General features: G+C 40.6%; 1 protein-coding gene across 1 annotated transcript in view; it reads right to left on the bottom strand.

Moving 5' to 3' along the window:
• LOC139752129 (alpha-2-macroglobulin-like) overlaps positions 1–27,759 on the bottom strand; it is a 196,432-nt gene that overhangs the window by 86,484 nt on the left and 82,189 nt on the right. Inside the window, exons 13-15 of the mRNA XM_071668047.1 lie at positions 21,332–21,537; positions 20,738–20,798; positions 1,269–1,485 (exon numbers count right to left, since the gene is read on the bottom strand). Of these exons, the coding sequence (XP_071524148.1) occupies positions 1,269–1,485; positions 20,738–20,798; positions 21,332–21,537 (484 nt within the window). The remainder of the gene's footprint in view (positions 1–1,268; positions 1,486–20,737; positions 20,799–21,331; positions 21,538–27,759) is intronic.

The following is a 27,759-nucleotide window of genomic DNA, read 5'->3' as shown; positions in this document are numbered from 1 at the left end:
ATACCCATTTTTGCTTTCCGAGATAATGTTCTCGAGTTCCACACATTCTTCAAGGCCCCCAGAATTTTCGCCCCCTCCCCCACCCTATGATCCACTTCCGCTTTCATGGTTCCATCCGCTGCCAGATCCACTCCCAGATATCTAAAACACTTCACTTCCTCCAGTTTTTCTCCATTCAAACTCACCTCCCAATTGACTTGACCCTCAACCCTACTGTACCTAATAACCTTGCTCTTATTCACATTTACTCTTAACTTTCTTCTTTCACACACTTTACCAAACTCAGTCACCAGCTTCTGCAGTTTCTCACATGAATCAGCCACCAGCGCTGTATCATCAGCGAACAACAACTGACTCACTTCCCAAGCTCTCTCATCCCCAACAGACTTCATACTTGCCCCTCTTTCCAAAACTCTTGCATTTACCTCCCTAACAACCCCATCCATAAACAAATTAAACAACCATGGAGACATCACACACCCCTGCCGCAAACCTACATATATATATATATATATATATATATATATATATATATATATATATATATATATATATATTTATCTTATTTATTATACTTTGTCGCTGTCTCCCACGTTAACGAGGTAGCGCAAGGAACCAGATGAAAGAATGGCCTAACCCATCCACATACACATGTATATACATACACGTCCACACATGCACATATACATACCTATACATTTCAACATGTACAAATTCATACTTGCTGCCTTTATTCATTCTTGTCACCACCCCGCCACACATGAAATGACAACCCCCTCCCCCACACACATGCAAGGGAGCACTAGGAAAAGACAACAAAGGCCACATTCATTCACACTCAGTCTCTAGCTGTCATGTATAATACACCGAAACCACAGCTTCCTTTCCACATCCAGGCCCCACAAAACTTCCCATGGTTTACCCCAGATGCTTCACATGCCATTCTCCATCTGTTTCCTGGCACTACCTCGCTGACGGGAAATGGCAATCAAGTATAATAAATAAAACAAATAAAATAGATAATTACATACACACACAATGATTATATTTAGAAAGATACATATAAACCAATATAATATTATTTAGTTACATTCAAGTTGAGATAAATATGGTACAGTAGTCCAAATATTTGCATTACACAACTGAGTCTTCATTACTTTTACATTCTAAATCTAGCAAAGCAAACATCATGCTCAAAATGCAAATGCATGCAAGACAACCAAGTTCAAGAAACATTTATTCAATTCTAAAACAATTCTTCTCCATACCCAGTAGTTGATAATTTCCAAAGCCATGTTTCTGGAAAGTACTTTCGTATATTCTCAAATCTTTCCTCAACTCTGTCTGCAACATGTTCCGCGACATCCACAGCGTCATAGTAATATCTGCCCTCCATCCCAAGAGAATAATCATCATAAAGAGCCTCAACAACACCTGAAGCACTGCTTCGTCCCATACTACGGTGTCGCCACCCAAAAGGTGCACCTAAGAGAACGTCAAATAAGAGGGAATATCTATAAGTAAGTGATGAAAGGGTAAGAGAGATGTGAGGTAATAAAAAGAGTGTGGTGGAGAGAGCAGAAGGGGGTGTATTGAAATGGTTTGGTCACATGGAGAGAATGAGTGAGGAAAAATTGACAGAGGATATATGTGTCTGAGGTGGAGGGAAAAAGAAGTGGGAGACCAAATTGGAGGTATTTAGAATATATGGTGTGGGAGGCAAGTTGTTAGAAGCAGTGAAAAGTTTTTATCGAGGATGTAAGGCATGTGTACGTGTAGGAAGAGAGGAAAGTGATTGGTTCTCAGTGAATGTAGGTTTGCGGCAGGGGTGTGTGATGTCTCCATGGTTGTTTAATTTGTTTATGGATGGGGTTGTTAGGGAGGTAAATGCAAGAGTTTTGGAAAGAGGGGCAAGTATGAAGTCTGTTGTGGATGAGAGAGCTTGGGAAGTGAGTCAGCTGTTGTTCGCTGATGATACAGCGCTGGTGGCTGATTCATGTGAGAAACTGCAGAAGCTGGTGACTCAGTTTGGTAAAGTGTGTGAAAGAAGAAAGTTAAGAGTAAATGTGAATAAGAGCAAGGTTATTAGGTACAGTAGGGTTGAGGGTCAAGTCAATTGGGAGGTAAGTTTGAATGGAGAAAAACTGGAGGAAGTAAAGTGTTTTAGATATCTGGGAGTGGATCTGGCAGCGGATGGAACCATGGAAGCGGAAGTGGATCATAGGGTGGGGGAGGGGGCGAAAATTCTGGGGGCCTTGAAGAATGTGTGGAAGTCGAGAACATTATCTCGGAAAGCAAAAATGGGTTTGTTTGAAGGAATAGTGGTTCCAACAATGTTGTATGGTTGCGAGGCGTGGGCTATGGATAGAGTTGTGCGCAGGAGGATGGATGTGCTGGAAATGAGATGTTTGAGGACAATGTGTGGAGTGAGGTGGTTTGATTGAGTGAGTAACGTAAGGGTAAGAGAGATGTGTGGAAATAAAAAGAGCGTGGTTGAGAGAGCAGAAGAGGGTGTTTTGAAGTGGTTTGGGCACATGGAGAGAATGAGTGAGGAAAGATTGACCAAGAGGATATATGTGTCGGAGGTGGAGGGAACGAGGAGAAGAGGGAGACCAAATTGGAGGTGGAAAGATGGAGTGAAAAAGATTTTGTGTGATCGGGGCCTGAACATGCAGGAGGGTGAAAGGAGGGCAAGGAATAGAGTGAATTGGAGCGATGTGGTATACCGGGGTTGATGTGCTGTCAGTGGATTGAATCAAGGCATGTGAAGCGTCTGGGGTAAACCATGGAAAGCTGTGTAGGTATGTATATTTGCGTGTGTGGATGTATGTATATACATGTGTATGGGGGGGGGTTGGGCCATTTCTTTCGTCTGTTTCCTTGCGCTACCTCGCAAACGCGGGAGACAGCGACAAAGTATAATAAAAAAAATAAATAATAATAATAATGATAATCTCTCTTACCCTTTCATAACTTATTCGAATAAATTATTCACTGAGAACCAATCACTTTCCTCTCTTCCTACACGTACACATGCCTTACATCCTCGATAAAAACTTTTCACTGCTTCTAACAACTTGCCTCCCACACCATATATTCTTAATACCTTCCACAGAGCATCTCTATCAACTCTATCATATGCCTTCTCCAGATCCATAAATGCTACATACAAATCCATTTGCTTTTCTAAGTATTTCTCACATACATTCTTCAAAGCAAACACCTGATCCACACAACCTCTACCACTTCTGAAACCACACTGCTCTTCCCCAATCTGATGCTCTGTACATGCCTTCACCCTCTCAATCAATACCCTCCCATATAATTTACCAGGAATACTCAACAAACTTATACCTCTGTAATTTGAGCACTCACTCTTATCCCCTTTGCCTTTGTACAATGGCACTATGCACGCATTCCGCCAATCCTCAGGCACCTCACCATGAGTCATACATACATTAAATAACCTTACCAACCAGTCAACAATACAGTCACCCCCTTTTTTAATAAATTCCACTGCAATACCATCCAAACCTGCTGCCTTGCCGGCTTTCATCTTCCGCAAAGCTTTTACTACCTCTACTCTGTTTACCAAATCATTTTCCCTAACCCTCTCACTTTGCACACCACCTCGACCCAAACACCCTATATCTGCCACTCTGTCATCAGACACATTCAACAAACCTTCAAAATACTCATTCCATCTCCTTCTCACATCACCACTACTTGTTATCACCTCCCCATTTACGCCCTTCACTGAAGTTCCCATTTGCTCCCTTGTCTTACGCACCCTATTTACCTCCTTCCAGAACATCTTTTTATTCTCCCTAAAATTTACTGATAGTCTCTCACCCCAACTCTCATTATGTATATGCAAATTTTCCAAAACCAAAAAAAATCCAAAATCCGAAATACTTTTGGTCCCAGGTATTTTGGATAAGGGGTACTCAACCTGTATTTTCATAAGAAACTGGTTCTTCGATTCAGTATACAGAAATTTTGTACCCTAAAAACAGTGAACTGTTTTGGACTCAAAAATGTCAATAAAGTCCCTCAGCTCTGGCACTACAACTATAAGAGAAAGATATTACTTCAGTCTTGAATATGTAACTGTAATGTGATTGGCTGTTGCCTCATTATTGAAAATATAATTGTAACATGATCACATTTTACCATCACTGAAATATATAATTGTAACTTGACCAGACTAATCACATCTTTTAATACAGAAATATCTATGTACATCCATAAATCAAATAAAAACATCAGCTGTTACTGTATCTATGATCATAAGTAAACTGATCATCACTTAATGACTATTAGATTTTTATTTTTCAAACTATTTGCCATTTCCCGCGTTAGCGAGGTAGCGTTAAGAACAGAGGACTTGGCCTTTGGGGGAATATCCTCACCTAGCCCCCTTCTCTGTTCCTTCTTTTGGAAAAATTAAACTTTATTTATGGGAAAAAAACTGTTGGGAAAGTCATTGTTAAACTCTTAAAACATTCAATAAACAACCTATGAAACAAAAAAGTATGTTAAAAGCTTACCAGCTGCATTACAAGGTCTTGTTTCTGTTGTTAAATCAGTGAAAAAGAAGAGTCCTGATTTCTGAAATAAAGTATGAGAAAAAACATATCATTGACACTAATTTACCATGTACCAAATGTAACTGTTACATGAATAAATAAAGAATATCTAAGTACTGAGTCCCTAATCACTACCAACAGATGAATTCAGTCCAATCTACAGAAAAAAAGAAGAGAAAGTCAATAAGAAAAAATTTGTGATTATGGGCAGGATTTGGATCCACAGGACTGCTCAAAGTATTCCCCAAACAAGGTAAATGCTTTCCATTCTTCAAAACTCCACTTCTCTCTCATTGGATTCATCTTTTTAGCACAATAAATGTAAGTATAAGGCAACCTACTTATAAGCACCTATGAGAAGATTTTGCCATGGTGGCACAGATAGAACACTGCACTCATCACTTGACATATTTTGACAAATGACATTTTTCTTATCACCTTGCTTTCTCCCCTCATTTGTCTTGCTTGATATGTAACATTATCTTTTTCAGCAGCTACAGGATTCAGCTCTAACTGTCTATGAATGAATTTCAAAGTTATCATATTCTACTCACATCAAACATCCTGAGGGCATCTACGTAGTCAGTGTATACTCGTCTAAACACACTCGAGCGTTTCACTAAAGCTGCATGACCACCTAACGGTAGAGGAGCATATGGATGCTCTAATGAAAATCCAATTTGGGATGGGTTGGAATATAAATTGACACGAGAACCAGGTGGAGAACCAGGGGGAGAACCAGGAGGAGAACCAGGAGGACCTGATGGGATACAACAGAAGAAAATGTTATTAACTTTCCTTCATTTCAAAACTTACATATACATCTACACTCAGTCAAATGTACATAAATACATACCTTATGACAGTAGCATATAAAATAAACCCCTGATCTTTCCACACTAATCAGCACTTTCACCCTTCATCTGTATTTTCCTTCATCGACAAAGACCATCTAACCACTGCTGTTCTTCCTATTGTGCTCTTACTTATTTCACATATACATCTAACATCCTTCTGCCCAAGAGCAATCCCATTCCCTATGCTAATGCCTCATCTTCTGGAGATGTCTAGGAATAAAACATATGAGAAAATTTGTAGTGAGAATAAACAACTCTTCTACTGCACAGTCTGCATTACATGCATGAGGACCAGTGACTATTTTTCATCACTTGCCTCACTCAGTGTTACACACTACAGTAATAATTACTAAAATAGCACTGTACTGTAATTCATTATAATGCTATTTCCAATGAACGACATAAAAAAGAACAAAGCAAAATGAAATATCACTGTCATGAAGTACTTTAAAAATACAAGATCATTCTGAAATATAAATTTAATACTCACCATTCATTTCATTTTGCTGGACCCTGAACCTTTTTCTAATTAGTAACCATAATTAAAGTATTTCTCACATTCTTGACCATTGTTTCCATAATACACAGACAATAGCTTCTACAATACACTGAATAATAAGGTCTGTTATGACACTCACATTTTAACTCATACTTCTAAAAGGTCAAGATTTCACAAATTTCACAAATCTTACAGTAATCATTCCAAAACACTTTTTCACTGTGCGACTGACAGGGTGCTGGCAAATAACATGCCCCAAACAAGGCCATCTGGGGTGAAGGAAAAAAGTTATAGAGAAAAGAGAAATAAATCAGGGCTCCACAAGTTTTTATAGACCTGATACTTGAAGGAAGAAAAGTTAAATGAAGGGAGAAAAACAAAAGAAGGAAAAGAAGAATTCCACAGCTTAGCTGTTCGCAGGAAGAAGGAGGCTTCGTAACAGCCAACCTTCAAGTGGCTGGTCTCCACACAGAAGATCTGAGAAGCAGCAGCTAAACACATGCCAAGGATCCAAACCTTAGGGGTAGGACCTCATGCAGACAGTTCACAAAAACAATGACCAAAATAATACCTACAGAAGAGAAAGTAAACAGCAACATTACAGTACACAGAGAAGGTTAGAGAGAGGTGATGCCAAGGTAATTAATGAGATGAAAAGCTTCTGATTCCAGATGTGAGCAGTATTCCATACTTAGGCGAACAAAACCCCCATAGATGTGAAACAGCTGCTCACAAGAAAAATAATTACGGCATCTTTATAACACTTCAAGCTTTTGGAGAGCAGACTTTGTGATGTTGATTATGAGGGGTTTCGAGAACAGTGGAGGATAAGGTTATGCTGAACATGTTTACATTAATAAAAAGTTGAATAGTGGTGTTTCAAATTTGAACATGGTAAACAAATGATTCTTAGAATGAAATATAGGGAAAAATTGCACTTAAGCAAAAACTAATTTCAAAGTTACCACTTCCCCAATCCAAAATGCTGCGCTAATGAGAGGAAATGTGATTGTACAAGAGAGGAAATGAGTATTATAAGGAGTGAAAAAAGTGAGCTGTAGTATGGAACTCTACCTCTGTATTACACATCAAAGGTTACTAAAAGGGGCAGGAGCAGGGGCTGGAAACCTCTACTTCTTGTATTTCAATTTCTAAAAGACAAAGCCAAGAGAAGAGAGATCATTCTCCTTAAAGGCTCAGGCTGGGGTGTCTAAATGTGTGTGGATGTAACCAAGAAGAAAGGAGAGATAGGTAGTATGCTTGAGAAAAGAAACCTGCATGTTCTGGCTCTAAGTGAAACAAAGCTCTAAGGTACAAGGGAACAATCATTTGGAGATGTCTTTGGAGTAAGGTGTTGGTGTGAGGGTATGACTTACGGAAGGGGTAGCACTACTGCTGCAGCAGTAGTTGTGGGACTAATTGAAAGAGTGTAAGGAACTGAGCTCCAGACTTATTTGAGAAAAACTGAAAATGGATTGTAGGAGATGGGTAACTATTGGTGCTTATGCCATGAAAAAAATATCATCTATATATCTATATCTCTGACACCTGTTCCAATTGGAATTCCCTCAAAGGGATAGCCATGGCAATAGAGTCTCCATAACCAAAGAGCTCCAATGCCGCACCTTAACCTTTAGTACCTCACCCTTAACAGGCCACTGGCTGAGGGCAAGTCAAGTGCAGTGTTTGCAGAAGCTCCTATCTAATGTTCTTAATGAATACTTCTATCTAAAGCTCCTACCTACTACTTCTACCTAATGTTTCTACCTAATGCTCTTGCCTAAATGTTCCTACCTACTACATCCACCAACTGCTCCTACCATTTTGCCAAAAGGCAGGGCTAGCGTATAGTGCTCACTGCAGGAAAATGTAGTTACAAAGAATGAGCTACGTGATTTAAGTGTTGTCAAGTGTTACATATGACAAGGAGAGATTGTATGTTTGTGGAAGGAATGCCAGTAGTCTATAAGTTAGTGAGGCAGAAAGAAAAGACAGCTACCTAGGTCAGAGTGCAACTTGACAACCACTAAAGTTCTAGCTCATTAAGCAAATGTCTCTAACTCTCCTGATACCCAGGCAGGTAGTATTGGTATTATACCTTCCTCATCATTGGCTTCCTACCAACTACTACTTACTAAGATGAAAGATTAAGAGGGGCAAGTGTACTGGGAGCAGGAGATTGAATGGATGAGCAGTTTTGATGCAAGAGACCGGATATTAGTGATGGATGATGTAACTCAGAAAGTGAGAAATGTTGCAGTTCAGGGTATAACTGGAGGGCATGGAGAATTTAATAATGTGAGTGGAAATGGTAAACACCTTGTGGAGTTGTGTGCTGAAAAAGTTCTGATGACGTGGAATACCTGGTTTAAAAAAAGGATAAACAAGCATGGTTATGTAAATGAAAAATAATTAGCAGGCATAACTGGATTACATACAAAATGATAGGCATGCAAAACAAAGACCTTTGGATGTCAATGTGCTGAGAAGTACAGCTGATGGGATGTCTGATCATCATCTTGTGGAGACATAGGTGAAGATTTGTAGAGGTTCTTTGGAAAACATTATTGGAAAAAAGAGAGGCATGAAAGTAAATGAGCTTGAATAGAGATTTATGCAAAGAAATTCCACAAGAGACTGCAAAGAAATTCCATGAGAGACTGAGAGTAGAATGGCAAAAAGTGAGGGTAAATGAGGCTAGGAGAGCAGGTGAGGTAATGAGAGAAGTAGTGCTAGCATGTGCAGGAGATGTGTGCGGCATGTATACAGTGGAAGATGGGCAGGTTAGAAAGGGTAGAGAGTGGTGAGATGAAGAAGTAAACTTACTTATGAAAGAGAAAAATGAGGTATATGGAAGAAGGCATATGATAGAGTTGATAGAGATGCTCTGTGGAAGGTATCAAGAATATATGGTGTGGGAGGCAAGTTGTTAGAAGCAGTGAAAAGATTTTATCAAGGATGTAAGGCATGTGTACATGTAGGAAGAGAGGAAAGTGATTGGTTCTCAGTGAATGTTGGTTTGCGGCAGGGGTGCATGATGGCTCCATGGTTGTTTAATTTGTTTATGGATGGGGTTGTTAGGGAGGTGTATGCAAGAGTTTTGGCAAGAGGGGCAAGTGTGCAGTCTGTTGTGGATGAGAGAGCTTGGGGAGTGAGTCAGTTATTCGCTGATGATACAGCGCTGGTGGCTGATTCGGGTGAGAAACTGCAGAAGCTGGTGACTGAGTTTGGTAAAGTGTGTGAAAGAAGAAAGCTGAGAGTAAATGTGAATAATAGCAAGGTTATTAGGTATAGTAGAATTGAGGTACAAGTCAATTGGGAGGTAAGTTTGAATGGAGAAAAACTGGAGGAAGTGAAGTGTTTTAGATATCTGAGAGTGGATTTGGTAGCAGATGGAACCATGGAAGTGGAAGTGAATCATAGGGTGGGGGAGGGGGCGAAAGTTCTGGGATCGTTGAAGAACATGTGGAAGTCGAGAACGTTATCTTGGAAAACAAAAATGGGTATGTTTGAAGGAATAGTGGTTCCAACAATGTTATATGGTTGCGAGGTGTGGGCTACAGATAGAGTTGTGCAGAGGAGGGTGGATGTGCTGGAAATGAGATGTCTGGGGACTATATGTGGTGTGAGGTGGTTTGTTCGAGTAAGTAATGAAAGGGTAAGAGAGATGTGAGGTAATAAAAAGAGTGTGGTTGAGAGAGCAGAAGAGGGTGTTTTGAAATGGTTTGGTCACATGGAGAGAATGAGTGAGGAAAGATTGACAAACAGGATATATGTGTCAGAGGTGGAGGGAGCAAGGAGAAATGGGAGACCATATTGGAGGTGGAAAGATGGAGTGAAAAAGATTTTGAATGATCGGGGCCTGAACATGCAGAAGGGTGAAAGGCGTGCAAGGAATAGAGTGAACTGGAATGATGTGGTATACCGGGGTCGACGTGCTGTCAATGGATTGAACCAGGGCATGTGAAGCGTCTGGGGTAAACCATGGAAAGTTCTGTGGGGCCTGGACGTGGAAAGGGAGCTGTGGTTTCGGTGCATTATACATGACAGCTAGAGACTGAGTGTGAACAAATGTGGCCTTTGTTGTCTTTTCCTAGCACTACCTCAGGTACATGTGGGGGAGGGGGTTATTTCATGTGTGGCGGGGTGGCAACGGGAATGAATAAGGGCAGACTATGAATTATGTACATGTGTATATATGTATATGTCTGTGTGTATATATATATATATATATATATATATATATATATATATATATATATATATATATATATATATATATTGACCAAGAGGATATATGTGTCAGAGGTGGAGGGAACGAGGAGAAGAGGGAGACCAAATTGGAGGTGGAAAGATGGAGTGAAAAAGATTTTTGTGTGATCGGGGCCTGAACATGCAGGAGGGTGAAAGGAGGGCAAGGAATAGAGTGAATTGGAGCGATGTGATATACTGGGTTGACGTGCTGTCAGTGGATTGAATCAAGGCATGTGAAGCGTCTGGGGTAAACCATGGAAAGCTGTGTAGGTATGTATATTTGCGTGTGTGGATGTATGTATATACATGTGTATGGGGGGGGTTGGGCCATTTCTTTCGTCTGTTTCCTTGCGCTACTCGCAAACGCGGAGACAGCGACAAAGTATAATAAAAAAAATAAATAATAATAATAATGATAATCTCTCTTACCCTTTCATAACTTATTCGAATAAATTATTCACTGAGAACCAATCACTTTCCTCTCTTCCTACACGTACACATGCCTTACATCCTCGATAAAAACTTTTCACTGCTTCTAACAACTTGCCTCCCACACCATATATTCTTAATACCTTCCACAGAGCATCTCTATCAACTCTATCATATGCCTTCTCCAGATCCATAAATGCTACATACAAATCCATTTGCTTTTCTAAGTATTTCTCACATACATTCTTCAAAGCAAACACCTGATCCACACAACCTCTACCACTTCTGAAACCACACTGCTCTTCCCCAATCTGATGCTCTGTACATGCCTTCACCCTCTCAATCAATACCCTCCCATATAATTTACCAGGAATACTCAACAAACTTATACCTCTGTAATTTGAGCACTCACTCTTATCCCCTTTGCCTTTGTACAATGGCACTATGCACGCATTCCGCCAATCCTCAGGCACCTCACCATGAGTCATACATACATTAAATAACCTTACCAACCAGTCAACAATACAGTCACCCCCTTTTTTAATAAATTCCACTGCAATACCATCCAAACCTGCTGCCTTGCCGGCTTTCATCTTCCGCAAGCTTTTACTACCTCTACTCTGTTTACCAAATCATTTTCCCTAACCCTCTCACTTTGCACACCACCTCGACCCAAACACCCTATATCTGCCACTCTGTCATCAGACACATTCAACAAACCTTCAAAATACTCATTCCATCTCCTTCTCACATCACCACTACTTGTTATCACCTCCCCATTTACGCCCTTCACTGAAGTTCCCATTTGCTCCCTTGTCTTACGCACCCTATTTACCTCCTTCCAGAACATCTTTTTATTCTCCTAAAATTTACTGATAGTCTCTCACCCCAACTCTCATTATGTATATGCAAATTTTCCAAAACCAAAAAAAAATCCAAAATCCGAAATACTTTTGGTCCCAGGTATTTTGGATAAGGGGTACTCAACCTGTATTTTCATAAGAAACTGGTTCTTCGATTCAGTATACAGAAATTTTGTACCCTAAAAAACAGTGAACTGTTTTGGACTCAAAAAATGTCAATAAAGTCCCTCAACTCTGGCACTACAACTATAAGAGAAAGATATTACTTCAGTCTTGAATATGTAACTGTAATGTGATTGGCTGTTGCCTCATTATTGAAAATATAATTGTAACATGATCACATTTTACCATCACTGAAATATATAATTGTAACTTGACCAGACTAATCACATCTTTTAATACAGAAATATCTATGTACATCCATAAATCAAATAAAAACATCAGCTGTTACTGTATCTATGATCATAAGTAAACTGATCATCACTTAATGACTATTAGATTTTTATTTTTCAAACTATTTGCCATTTCCCGCGTTAGCGAGGTAGCGTTAAGAACAGAGGACTTGGCCTTTGGGGGAATATCCTCACCTAGCCCCCTTCTCTGTTCCTTCTTTTGGAAAAATTAAACTTTATTTATGGGAAAAAAACTGTTGGGAAAGTCATTGTTAAACTCTTAAAACATTCAATAAACAACCTATGAAACAAAAAAGTATGTTAAAAAGCTTACCAGCTGCATTACAAGTCTTGTTTCTGTTGTTAAATCAGTGAAAAAGAAGAGTCCTGATTTCTGAAATAAAGTATGAGAAAAAACATATCATTGACACTAATTTTACCATGTACCAAATGAAACTGTTACATGAATAAATAAAGAATATCTAAGTACTGAGTTCCCTAATCACTACCAACAGATGAATTCAGTCCAATCTACAGAAAAAAAAGAAGAGAAAGTCAATAAGAAAAAATTTGTGATTATGGGCAGGATTTGGATCCACAGGACTGCTCAAAGTATTCCCCAAACAAGGTAAATGCTTTCCATTCTTCAAAACTCCACTTCTCTCTCATTGGATTCATCTTTTAGCACAATAAATGTAAGTAATTAAGGCAACCTACTTATAAGCACCTATGAGAAGATTTTGCCATGGTGGCACAGATAGAACACTGCACTCATCACTTGACATATTTTGACAAATGAACATTTTTCTTATCACCTTGCTTTCTCCCCTCCTATTGTCTTGCTTGATATGTAACATTATCTTTTTCAGCAGCTACAGGATTCAGCTCTAGTAATTTCTGATGAATGAATTTCAAAGTTATCATATTCTACTCCATCAAACATCCTGAGGGCATCTACGTAGTCAGTGTATACTCGTCTAAACACACTCGAGCGTTTCACTAAAGCTGCATGACCACCTAACTAGAAGGAGCATATGTATGCTCTAATGAAAATCCAATTTGGGATGGGTTGGAATATAAATTGACACGAGAACCAGGTGGAGAACCAGGGGAGAACCAGGAGGAGAACCAGGAGGACCTGATGGGATACAACAGAAGAAAATGTTATAAAACTTTTCTTCCTTTCAACATTACATATACATTCACTCAGTCAAATGTACATACATACTTCCCTTATGACAGAAGCAAAACACAAATAAACCCCAATCTTTCACACTAATAGCCTTTCACCCTTCATCTGTCTTTTCCTTCCATGACAAAGTACCCACACCCCCTTATAAAACACAATATCATAACAACATACCCCACTCAAACCACAATTCCCCCCTACACTCATGCCTACTCCAAACCTGATACTACACATAAACAAACACATTGCTCATCTACATGTCCCACTCCACCACATCTACTCCCCATAACACAAAGAATCCGAACATAGTCAGACACTACACACACCAAGCTTAGTACAAATAAAATCCTCCTCATCATACATCACTCTCACCATCCTATTTCCACTATTTACACAAAACCAGACCCTCGCATACCTCCACCCTTATAACACCCACCCCTACCCCACATAGATACCAGTCGTAAGTTACACTGACAAATGTATATCATCACCTCACGGCCAACCCTACACCATACCCCCAAAACACTGAACGCACAAATAACAGTACCACGCCTCCAAAGTACTCCTCTCCCATCCATTCCCCTACACACACCTCCGCTCCCACTGTCTATCCTTCAACCCCTCATATCAACCCCAACGCACATAGCATCTCATCCCCCATGCATGTCATGTGCCCAAACACACTCCCCCACTCCCACAACACTGCCTAATAGCTCGCATAATCGCCCCATAACAAGTCATACACACTCACCCACGTCTAACACCTATATGATGTACCCTATCCTACATCATCCACAAACCTCCATGAAGCCCGACTCGTCTAATCGATCCTAAACTCTCCACTATCCCACACCACAATACATGGCACTCCTACGGTCTAACTGCACCCCAACATTTACCGTCATATCATAACTAACACCTGAACTACCAGCCAAACCTAAACCCCCAACCATAAGACTCACACTCCACACTCCCAAACACCTAACTACCCTATCTCCCCCCTCACACTCCACCACGACCCACAAACTATACCCTGTATATCGTCATCACCTTTCTCTATCAACCCTTATCAACACCCTTAACCCCACCCCCCCCCCTCCCTGTAAGCACACCCCAAGTGTGTCCCCTAGTCCCACCACCTGTTCACATCCCATGTGACGCACTCATCCCATGTCTAACGACCATAATCCATGTCTCTACTCTAGTGTATCCCCTCCTCCTACCAGCTAACACTGACCTGTCCAAAACCATCCTCGTTGACCCACTCTCACACATCCAACACACACATCAATATACAACATTCGATCCAAACACCCCATCCTCCCTGTCACTCCCGTCCTAACAACCTACCCTACACCACGTCACATAGATATCATGCTAAGACTCTGTTCATGTACACTTACGACTCACGCCCTCTACTCTCACGCGCTCCTCTCACTACACTGTCTCGTCTCGTTCTTCACCTCTAGCCCCACCCAAGTTCTCATCGCCGATTTATAGATCTAACTACCCACTCACCCTGGCGTGCTCACATTCTCCCACCGCTCTCCTCAACCCGCCCCACTCCATGCTCATACCCTCCATTACATAATCCCCTATCGTACTAATCTATGTCCGTTAACTTCACTCACCACCTATACTAGTCTCATTTACCCACCACAGTCCCCCTACCCCTCAATATAACAAGACATGTAACTCACTCCCTACTATGTACACCTTACTATTTGCCTCAACACTCCCCCACCTACCCACCCCCACACGTGCCACTTCACTGTTTAGTCTCTGATATATCACGTCCACGAATCACTACCCACAACCTTACCTAATGCCCTGCTATCTGAGCCAACAAGTAATAGTTCACAGTACGCATATTCACAAGACCATTCCCTGAGTGTGCGAGCCCAGCCACCACACTCAACTCATGCCAATGATGTCACTCCCATTACTGTTTTCCGGTATCCTCTACGTTCAAGCATGCCAACCTTAGCTTCCTCCACAAATGTTCCACATTCTGCCTCTACTAGTGTTGATACTGCTTGAACCGCTGTCTTTTCTCGCTCTATCTTGCAGAGATGAGATGTCTGATAAACTCGATCTCTCCATATACTATAGATCCTCCTCTCGACGTGCGTTATCAATGTCGCTCCACCCTAGCACGCCAAGACGAAAGGAGATAGACCCGTCATAGTGTGTGACGAGAGCCTGTTTAAGTACTTACCTACCAGTGCCTGAATCTGAGTATCATTACGATTAGTGTGAACACCTTTGACAAGAGAATGATCTTCTAAAAATGCATTAGCCTAATTCACTCAGATACTACTAATTTGTCTTCTAACACCGCACTTCCTTTTCCCTCATTCTTCCTTCTACACGCTGATGATCACACACAACGACTCACACCTCACCAGACCCACAGTCCTCCATCACAATACAATATACCTCCCCTTACCTACCTCAGACGCCACTCCACTACGAAGTATCCATACCTCCCAACCTTTACAGTCCCATAGTAGAGAGAATGATACCTCCACGCGGCAACAGTTGTCCGAGCGTGCAACTGAGCTAACATATGATACTCCATAAGAATGCGTAGCGAGCAAACGCCTTTGTGAGTATTTTATATATAGGGTGAACTAGTAGTGTGATGCTCGTACAGATCCTTCCGCGTTACGACGTCTATGTAGCTACTAGTCCCACTAGTCCACGAGACCCCATCTCCACACTAGGCAGATCACGTACCGCAGCAGGCCTGCCCGACGCAAGGGGAATTGAGCGCAAACTCCTCTTAACTTATAAGATCTTGATGTGTATATACATATCATCTTCCTGTGTATTCCAGCAGGTTTATCGCACTTTTTCAGCCGTAAGATCACTTACCAAGACTACCCCTAGACGCTGAAGAACGTCCCATGTTGTTCATGTCACTCCTATCTCAAGCCTACTCCAGTGTTGTCGCCCCCGAGAACTGTGACATCTAGCACTACTTATAGTGGCTCGACACCTGGTATGGTATCTGCTACTTCATTAGTTCAATGATATAAAGTACGTCCCCGCGTCATTGTCCCTACCTCCCCTGTCAACTACTCTGTGCGCTGTACACGCCGAGGCAAATGCTCACTAACCCCATAAGCTCCTGCTAAACCGCTGCCCGGAGAGCAGACGAAAGGTAGTTGCTTGAGCAAAAGAAACCTGCATGTTCTGGCTCTAAGTGAAACAAAGCTCTAAGGTACAAGGGAACAATCATTTTGGAGATGTCTTTGGAGTAAGGTGTTGGTGTGAGGGTATGACTTACGGAAGGGTAGCACTACTGCTGCAGCAGTGAGACCCTAGCAGTAGTTGAGGGGACTAATTGAAAGAGTGTAAGGAACTGAGCTCCAGACTTATTTGAGAAAAACTGAAAATGGATTGTAGGAGATGGGTAACTATTGGTGCTTATGCCATGAAAAAAATATCATCTATCTATCTATATCTCTGACACCTTTCCAATTGGAATTCCCTCAAAGGGATAGCCATGGCAATAGAGTCTCCATAACCAAAGAGCTCCAATGCCGCACCTTAACCTTTAGTACCTCACCCTTAACAGGCCACTGGCTGAGGCAAGTCAAGTGCAGTGTTTGCAGAAGCTCCTATCTAATGTTCTTAATGAATACTTCTATCTAAAGCTCCTACCTACTACTTCTATCCTAATGTTTCTACCTAATGCTCTTGCCTAAATGTTCCTACCTACTACATCCACCAACTGCTCCTACCATTTTGCCAAAAGGCAGGGCTAGCGTATAGTGCTCACTGCAGGAAAATGTAGTTACAAAGAATGAGCTACGTGATTTAAGTGTTGTCAAGTGTTACATATGACAAGGAGAGATTGTATGTTTGTGGAAGAATGCCAGTAGTCTATAAGTTAGTGAGGCAGAAAGAAAAGACAGCTACCTAGGTCAGAGTGCAACTTGACAACCACTAAAGTTCTAGCTCATTAAGCAAATGTCTCTAAACTCCTCCTGATACCCAGGCAGGTAGTATTGGTATTATACCTTCCTCATCATTGGCTTCCTACCAACTACTACTTACTAAGATGAAAGATTAAGAGGGGCAAGTGTACTGGGAGCAGGAGATTGAATGGATGAGCAGTTTTGATGCAAGAGACCGGATATTAGTGATGGATGATGTAACTCAGAAAGTGAGAAATGTTGCAGTTCAGGGTATAACTGGAGGGCATGGAGAATTTAATAATGTGAGGGAAATGGTAAACACCTTGTGGAGTTGTGTGCTGAAAAAGTTCTGATGACGAGGAATACCTGGTTTAAAAAAAGGATAAACAAGCATGGTTATGTAAATGAAAAATAATTAGCAGGCATAACTGGATTACATACAAAATGATAGGCATGCAAAACAAAGACCTTTGGATGTCAATGTGCTGAGAAGCACAGCTGATGGGATGTCTGATCATCATCTTGTGGAGACATAGGTGAAGATTTGTAGAGGTTCTTTGGAAAACATTATTGGAAAAAAGAGAGGCATGAAAGTAAATGAGCTTGAATAGAGATTTATGCAAAGAAATTCCACAAGAGACTGCAAAGAAATTCCATGAGAGACTGAGAGTAAATGGCAAAAAGTGAGGGTAAATGAGGCTAGGAGAGCAGGTGAGGTAATGAGAGAAGTAGTGCTAGCATGTGCAGGAGATGTGTGCGGCATGTATACAGTGGAAGATGGGCAGGTTAGAAAGGGTAGAGAGTGGTGAGATGAAGAAGTAAACTTACTTATGAAAGAGAAAAATGAGGTATATGGAAGAAGGCATATGATAGAGTTGATAGAGATGCTCTGATGGAAGGTATCAAGAATATATGGTGTGGGAGGCAAGTTGTTAGAAGCAGTGAAAAGATTTTATCAAGGATGTAAGGCATGTGTACATGTAGGAAGAGAGGAAAGTGATTGGTTCTCAGTGAATGTTGGTTTGCGGCAGGGGTGCATGATGGCTCCATGGTTGTTTAATTTGTTTATGGATGGGGTTGTTAGGGAGGTGAATGCAAGAGTTTTGGAAAGAGGGGCAAGTATGAAGTCTGTTGTGGATGAGAGAGCTTGGGAAGTGAGTCAGCTGTTGTTCGCTGATGATACAGCGCTGGTGGCTGATTCATGTGAGAAACTGCAGAAGCTGGTGACTGAGTTTGGTAAAGTGTGTGAAAGAAGAAAGTTAAGAGTAAATGTGAATAAGAGCAAGGTTATTAGGTACAGTAGGGTTGAGGGTCAAGTCAATTGGGAGGTAAGTTTGAATGGAGAAAAACTGGAGGAAGTAAAGTGTTTTAGATATCTGGGAGTGGATCTGGCAGCGGATGGAACCATGGAAGCGGAAGTGGATCATAGGGTGGGGGAGGGGGCGAAAATTCTGGGGGCCTTGAAGAATGTGTGGAAGTCGAGAACATTATCTCGGAAAGCAAAAATGGGTTTGTTTGAAGGAATAGTGGTTCCAACAATGTTGTATGGTTGCGAGGCGTGGGCTATGGATAGAGTTGTGCGCAGGAGGATGGATGTGCTGGAAATGAGATGTTTGAGGACAATGTGTGGTGTGAGGTGGTTTGATCGAGTGAGTAACGTAAGGGTAAGAGAGATGTGTGGAAATAAAAAGAGCGTGGTTGAGAGAGCAGAAGAGGGTGTTTTGAAGTGGTTTGGGCACATGGAGAGAATGAGTGAGGAAAGATTGACCAAGAGGATATATGTGTCGGAGGTGGAGGGAACGAGGAGAAGAGGGAGACCAAATTGGAGGTGGAAAGATGGAGTGAAAAAGATTTTGTGTGATCGGGGCCTGAACATGCAGGAGGGTGAAAGGAGGGCAAGGAATAGAGTGAATTGGAGCGATGTGGTATACCGGGGTTGACGTGCTGTCAGTGGATTGAATCAAGGCATGTGAAGCGTCTGGGGTAAACCATGGAAAGCTGTGTAGGTATGTATATTTGCGTGTGTGGATGTATGGGGGGGGTTGGGCCATTTCTTTCGTCTGTTTCCTTGCGCTACCTCGCAAACGCGGGAGACAGCGACAAAGTATAATAAAAAAAAATAAATAATAATAATAATGATAATCTCTCTTACCCTTTCATAACTTATTCGAATAAATTATTCACTGAGAACCAATCACTTTCCTCTCTTCCTACACGTACACATGCCTTACATCCTCGATAAAAACTTTTCACTGCTTCTAACAACTTGCCTCCCACACCATATATTCTTAATACCTTCCACAGAGCATCTCTATCAACTCTATCATATGCCTTCTCCAGATCCATAAATGCTACATACAAATCCATTTGCTTTTCTAAGTATTTCTCACATACATTCTTCAAAGCAAACACCTGATCCACACAACCTCTACCACTTCTGAAACCACACTGCTCTTCCCCAATCTGATGCTCTGTACATGCCTTCACCCTCTCAATCAATACCCTCCCATATAATTTACCAGGAATACTCAACAAACTTATACCTCTGTAATTTGAGCACTCACTCTTATCCCCTTTGCCTTTGTACAATGGCACTATGCACGCATTCCGCCAATCCTCAGGCACCTCACCATGAGTCATACATACATTAAATAACCTTACCAACCAGTCAACAATACAGTCACCCCCTTTTTTAATAAATTCCACTGCAATACCATCCAAACCTGCTGCCTTGCCGGCTTTCATCTTCCGCAAAGCTTTTACTACCTCTTCTCTGTTTACCAAATCATTTTCCCTAACCCTCTCACTTTGCACACCACCTCGACCCAAACACCCTATATCTGCCACTCTGTCATCAGACACAATCAACAAACCTTCAAAATACTCATTCCATCTCCTTCTCACATCACCACTACTTGTTATCACCTCCCCATTTACGCCCTTCACTGAAGTTCCCATTTGCTCCCTTGTCTTACGCACCCTATTTACCTCCTTCCAGAACATCTTTTTATTCTCCCTAAAATTTACTGATAGTCTCTCACCCCAACTCTCATTATGTATATGCAAATTTTCCAAAACCAAAAAAAATCCAAAATCCGAAATACTTTTGGTCCCAGGTATTTTGGATAAGGGGTACTCAACCTGTATTTTCATAAGAAACTGGTTCTTCGATTCAGTATACAGAAATTTTGTACCCTAAAAACAGTGAACTGTTTTGGACTCAAAAATGTCAATAAAGTCCCTCAACTCTGGCACTACAACTATAAGAGAAAGATATTACTTCAGTCTTGAATATGTAACTGTAATGTGATTGGCTGTTGCCTCATTATTGAAAATATAATTGTAACATGATCACATTTTACCATCACTGAAATATATAATTGTAACTTGACCAGACTAATCACATCTTTTAATACAGAAATATCTATGTACATCCATAAATCAAATAAAAACATCAGCTGTTACTGTATCTATGATCATAAGTAAACTGATCATCACTTAATGACTATTAGATTTTTATTTTTCAAACTATTTGCCATTTCCCGCGTTAGCGAGGTAGCGTTAAGAACAGAGGACTTGGCCTTTGGGGGAATATCCTCACCTAGCCCCCTTCTCTGTTCCTTCTTTTGGAAAAATTAAACTTTATTTATGGGAAAAAAACTGTTGGGAAAGTCATTGTTAAACTCTTAAAACATTCAATAAACAACCTATGAAACAAAAAAGTATGTTAAAAGCTTACCAGCTGCATTGCAAGGTCTTGTTTCTGTTGTTAAATCAGTGAAAAAGAAGAGTCCTGATTTCTGAAATAAAGTATGAGAAAAAACATATCATTGACACTAATTTACCATGTACCAAATGAAAACTGTTACATGAATAAATAAAGAATATCTAAGTACTGAGTCCCTAATCACTACCAACAGATGAATTCAGTCCAATCTACAGAAAAAAAGAAGAGAAAGTCAATAAGAAAAAATTTGTGATTATGGGCAGGATTTGGATCCACAGGACTGCTCAAAGTATTCCCCAAACAAGGTAAATGCTTTCCATTCTTCAAAACTCCACTTCTCTCTCATTGGATTCATCTTTTTAGCACAATAAATGTAAGTATAAGGCAACCTACTTATAAGCACCTATGAGAAGATTTTGCCATGGTGGCACAGATAGAACACTGCACTCATCACTTGACATATTTTGACAAATGACATTTTTCTTATCACCTTGCTTTCTCCCCTCATTTGTCTTGCTTGATATGTAACATTATCTTTTTCAGCAGCTACAGGATTCAGCTCTAACTGTCTATGAATGAATTTCAAAGTTATCATATTCTACTCACATCAAACATCCTGAGGGCATCTACGTAGTCAGTGTATACTCGTCTAAACACACTCGAGCGTTTCACTAAAGCTGCATGACCACCTAACGGTAGAGGAGCATATGGATGCTCTAATGAAAATCCAATTTGGGATGGGTTGGAATATAAATTGACACGAGAACCAGGTGGAGAACCAGGGGGAGAACCAGGAGGAGAACCAGGAGGACCTGATGGGATACAACAGAAGAAAATGTTATTAACTTTCCTTCATTTCAAAACTTACATATACATCTACACTCAGTCAAATGTACATAAATACATACCTTATGACAGTAGCATATAAAATAAACCCCTGATCTTTCCACACTAATCAGCACTTTCACCCTTCATCTGTATTTTCCTTCATCGACAAAGACCATCTAACCACTGCTGTTCTTCCTATTGTGCTGTTACTTATTTCACATATACATCTAACATCCTTCTGCCCAAGAGCAATCCCATTCCCTATGCTAATGCCTCATCTTCTGGAGATGTCTAGGAATAAAACATATGAGAAAATTTGTAGTGAGAATAAACAACTCTTCTACTGCACAGTCTGCATTACATGCATGAGGACCAGTGACTATTTTTCATCACTTGCCTCACTCAGTGTTACACACTACAGTAATAATTACTAAAATAGCACTGTACTGTAATTCATTATAATGCTATTTCCAATGAACGACATAAAAAAGAACAGAGCAAAATGAAATATCACTGTCACGAAGTACTTTAAAAATACAAGATCATTCTGAAATATAAATTTAATACTCACCATTCATTTCATTTTGCTGGACCCTGAACCTTTTTCTAATTAGTAACCATAATTAAAGTATTTCTCACATTCTTGACCATTGTTTCCATAATACACAGACAATAGCTTCTACAATACACTGAATAATAAGGTCTGTTATGACACTCACATTTTAACTCATACTTCTAAAAGGTCAAGATTTCACAAATTTCACAAATCTTACAGTAATCATTCCAAAACACTTTTTCACTGTGCGACTGACAGGGTGCTGGCAAATAACATGCCCCAAACAAGGCCATCTGGGGTGAAGGAAAAAAGTTATAGAGAAAAGAGAAATAAATCAGGGCTCCACAAGTTTTTATAGACCTGATACTTGAAGGAAGAAAAGTTAAATGAAGGGAGAAAAACAAAAGAAGGAAAAGAAGAATTCCACAGCTTAGCTGTTCGCAGGAAGAAGGAGGCTTCGTAACAGCCAACCTTCAAGTGGCTGGTCTCCACACAGAAGATCTGAGAAGCAGCAGCTAAACACATGCCAAGGATCCAAACCTTAGGGGTAGGACCTCATGCAGACAGTTCACAAAAACAATGACCAAAATAATACCTACAGAATAGAAAGTAAACAGCAACATTACAGTACACAGAGAAGGTTAGAGAGAGGTGATGCCAAGGTAATTAATGAGATGAAAAGCTTCTGATTCCAGATGTGAGCAGTATTCCATACTTAGGCGAATAAAACCCCCATAGATGTGAAACAGCTGCTCACAAGAAAAATAATTACGGCATCTTTATAACACTTCAAGCTTTTGGAGAGCAGACTTTGTGATGTTGATTATGAGGGGTTTCGAGAACAGTGGAGGATAAGGTTATGCTGAACATGTTTACATTAATAAAAAGTTGAATAGTGGTGTTTCAAATTTGAACGTGGTAAACAAATGATTCTTAGAATGAAATATAGGGAAAAATTGCACTTAAGCAAAAACTAATTTCAAAGTTACCACTTCCCCAATCCAAAATGCTGCGCTAATGAGAGGAAATGTGATTGTACAAGAGAGGAAATGAGTATTATAAGGAGTGAAAAAAGTGAGCTGTAGTATGGAACTCTACCTCTGTATTACACATCAAAGGTTACTAAAAGGGGCAGGAGCAGGGGCTGGAAACCTCTACTTCTTGTATTTCAATTTCTAAAAGACAAAGCCAAGAGAAGAGAGATCATTCTCCTTAAAGGCTCAGGCTGGGGTGTATAAATGTGTGTGGATGTAACCAAGAAGAAAGGAGAGATAGGTAGTATGCTTGAGAAAAGAAACCTGCATGTTCTGGCTCTAAGTGAAACAAAGCTCTAAGGTACAAGGGAACAATCATTTGGAGATGTCTTTGGAGTAAGGTGTTGGTGTGAGGGTATGACTTACGGAAGGGGTAGCACTACTGCTGCAGCAGTAGTTGTGGGACTAATTGAAAGAGTGTAAGGAACTGAGCTCCAGACTTATTTGAGAAAAACTGAAAATGGATTGTAGGAGATGGGTAACTATTGGTGCTTATGCCATGAAAAAAATATCATCTATCTATCTATATCTCTGACACCTGTTCCAATTGGAATTCCCTCAAAGGGATAGCCATGGCAATAGAGTCTCCATAACCAAAGAGCTCCAATGCCGCACCTTAACCTTTAGTACCTCACCCTTAACAGGCCACTGGCTGAGGGCAAGTCAAGTGCAGTGTTTGCAGAAGCTCCTATCTAATGTTCTTAATGAATACTTCTATCTAAAGCTCCTACCTACTACTTCTACCTAATGTTTCTACCTAATGCTCTTGCCTAAATGTTCCTACCTACTACATCCACCAACTGCTCCTACCATTTTGCCAAAAGGCAGGGCTAGCGTATAGTGCTCACTGCAGGAAAATGTAGTTACAAAGAATGAGCTACGTGATTTAAGTGTTGTCAAGTGTTACATATGACAAGGAGAGATTGTATGTTTGTGGAAGGAATGCCAGTAGTCTATAAGTTAGTGAGGCAGAAAGAAAAGACAGCTACCTAGGTCAGAGTGCAACTTGACAACCACTAAAGTTCTAGCTCATTAAGCAAATGTCTCTAACTCTCCTGATACCCAGGCAGGTAGTATTGGTATTATACCTTCCTGATCATTGGCTTCCTACCAACTACTACTTACTAAGATGAAAGATTAAGAGGGGCAAGTGTACTGGGAGCAGGAGATTGAATGGATGAGCAGTTTTGATGCAAGAGACCGGATATTAGTGATGGATGATGTAACTCAGAAAGTGAGAAATGTTGCAGTTCAGGGTATAACTGGAGGGCATGGAGAATTTAATAATGTGAGTGGAAATGGTAAACACCTTGTGGAGTTGTGTGCTGAAAAAGTTCTGATGACGTGGAATACCTGGTTTAAAAAAAGGATAAACAAGCATGGTTATGTAAATGAAAAATAATTAGCAGGCATAACTGGATTACATACAAAATGATAGGCATGCAAAACAAAGACCTTTGGATGTCAATGTGCTGAGAAGCACAGCTGATGGGATGTCTGATCATCATCTTGTGGAGACATAGGTGAAGATTTGTAGAGGTTCTTTGGAAAACATTATTGGAAAAAAGAGAGGCATGAAAGTAAATGAGCTTGAATAGAGATTTATGCAAAGAAATTCCACAAGAGACTGCAAAGAAATTCCATGAGAGACTGAGAGTAGAATGGCAAAAAGTGAGGGTAAATGAGGCTAGGAGAGCAGGTGAGGTAATGAGAGAAGTAGTGCTAGCATGTGCAGGAGATGTGTGCGGCATGTATACAGTGGAAGATGGGCAGGTTAGAAAGGGTAGAGAGTGGTGAGATGAAGAAGTAAACTTACTTATGAAAGAGAAAAATGAGGTATATGGAAGAAGGCATATGATAGAGTTGATAGAGATGCTCTGTGGAAGGTATCAAGAATATATGGTGTGGGAGGCAAGTTGTTAGAAGCAGTGAAAAGATTTTATCAAGGATGTAAGGCATGTGTACATGTAGGAAGAGAGGAAAGTGATTGGTTCTCAGTGAATGTTGGTTTGCGGCAGGGGTGCATGATGGCTCCATGGTTGTTTAATTTGTTTATGGATGGGGTTGTTAGGGAGGTGTATGCAAGAGTTTTGGCAAGAGGGGCAAGTGTGCAGTCTGTTGTGGATGAGAGAGCTTGGGGAGTGAGTCAGTTATTCGCTGATGATACAGCGCTGGTGGCTGATTCAGGTGAGAAACTGCAGAAGCTGGTGACTGAGTTTGGTAAAGTGTGTGAAAGAAGAAAGCTGAGAGTAAATGTGAATAATAGCAAGGTTACTAGGTATAGTAGGGTTGAGGTACAAGTCAATTGGGAGGTAAGTTTGAATGGAGAAAAACTGGAGGAAGTGAAGTGTTTTAGATATCTGAGAGTGGATTTGGTAGCAGATGGAACCATGGAAGTGGAAGTGAATCATAGGGTGGGGGAGGGGGCGAAAGTTCTGGGATCGTTGAAGAACATGTGGAAGTCGAGAACGTTATCTTGGAAAACAAAAATGGGTATGTTTGAAGGAATAGTGGTTCCAACAATGTTATATGGTTGCGAGGTGTGGGCTACAGATAGAGTTGTGCAGAGGAGGGTGGATGTGCTGGAAATGAGATGTCTGGGGACTATATGTGGTGTGAGGTGGTTTGTTCGAGTAAGTAATGAAAGGGTAAGAGAGATGTGAGGTAATTAAAAAGAGTGTGGTTGAGAGAGCAGAAGAGGGTGTTTTGAAATGGTTTGGTCACATGGAGAGAATGAGTGAGGAAAGATTGACAAACAGGATATATGTGTCAGAGGTGGAGGGAGCAAGGAGAAATGGGAGACCAAATTGGAGGTGGAAAGATGGAGTGAAAAAGATTTTGAATGATCGGGGCCTGAACATGCAGAAGGGTGAAAGGCGTGCAAGGAATAGAGTGAATTGGAATGATGTGGTATACCGGGGTCGACGTGCTGTCAATGGATTGAACCAGGGCATGTGAAGCGTCTGGGGTAAACCATGGAAAGTTCTGTGGGGCCTGGACGTGGAAAGGGAGCTGTGGTTTCGGTGCATTATACATGACAGCTAGAGACTGAGTGTGAACAAATGTGGCCTTTGTTGTCTTTTCCTAGCACTACCTCAGGTACATGTGGGGGAGGGGGTTATTTCATGTGTGGCGGGGGTGGCAACGGGAATGAATAAGGGCAGACTATGAATTATGTACATGTGTATATATGTATATGTCTGTGTGTATATATATATATATATATATATATATATATATATATATATATATATATATATATTGACCAAGAGGATATATGTGTCAGAGGTGGAGGGAACGAGGAGAAGAGGGAGACCAAATTGGAGGTGGAAAGATGGAGTGAAAAAGATTTTGTGTGATCGGGGCCTGAACATGCAGGAGGGTGAAAGGAGGGCAAGGAATAGAGTGAATTGGAGCGATGTGATATACTGGGGTTGACGTGCTGTCAGTGGATTGAATCAAGGCATGTGAAGCGTCTGGGGTAAACCATGGAAAGCTGTGTAGGTATGTATATTTGCGTGTGTGGACGTATGTATATACATGTGTATGGGGGGGGTTGGGCCATTTCTTTCGTCTGTTTCCTTGCGCTACCTCGCAAACGCGGGAGACAGCGACAAAGTATAATAAATATAAATAAATATTTTTTTTTTTTTTCAAACTATTCGCCATTTCCCGCGTTAGCGAGGTAGCGTTAAGAACAGAGGACTGGGCCTTTTTTGGAATATCCTCACCTGGCCCCCTCTGTTCCTTCTTTTGGAAAATTAAAAAAAAAAAAATAAATATATATATATATAAATATATATATATATATATATATATATATATATATATATATATATATATATATATGTATACGTTGAGATGTATAGGTATGTATATGCGAGTGTGTGGACATGTATGTATATACATGTGTATGTGGGTGGGTTGGGCCATTCTTTCGTCTGCTTCCTTGCGCTACCTCGCTAAAGCGGGAGACAGCAACAAAGTATAATAAATAAAATATAAATATGGTAGGTACTTACAGAGATGGAATGTAAATGATTAGGATATATATCAGATTAAGCAGCAAGAGGTCAAGTGGAAGGATGAAAGGTTAAAAAAAAAAAAAGGGGCCAAATGAGAGTTTGAGAGCACGAGTATCAGTAAACTTCAGGGAGAATGTTTTGAAAGGAGGTTAATAGTGTGCAAAAAATGGGAGAAGAAATGGGAACATCAGTGAAGAGGACATAATAGGAAGCGATAACAGGTAGTAAAGAGGTTAGAAGGATATGGAGTGAGTATTTTGAAGGACTACTGAAAGTGTTTGACAAGAGGAGGGCAGATCTAGGGTGTTTGGGCTGGAATGGTATGCAAAGTTAGAAAATCACTGGGAGTGGTTTAGTGAAGAAAGAAGAGGTGGTGAAAGCCTTGCATAAGATGAAATGTAGAAAGGCAGCTAGTGTGGATGGTATTGCAGATGAATTTCTTAATAATGAGGGTGACTGTGTTGTTGAGTGGTGAGGTAGGATTTTCAATATACGTACGGATCATAATGAGGTGCCTGAGGATTGGCAGAATGCATGTATAGTGTCACTGAATAATGGAAAGGGGTACAAAGGTTAGTGTTCAAACTACAG

This window comes from Panulirus ornatus, chromosome 12, assembly GCF_036320965.1.
Source record: "Panulirus ornatus isolate Po-2019 chromosome 12, ASM3632096v1, whole genome shotgun sequence".
NCBI lineage: Eukaryota > Metazoa > Arthropoda > Malacostraca > Decapoda > Palinuridae > Panulirus > Panulirus ornatus.
The sequence above is the reverse complement of the archived record's forward strand: the minus strand, read 5'-3'. Positions and strand labels throughout refer to the sequence as shown.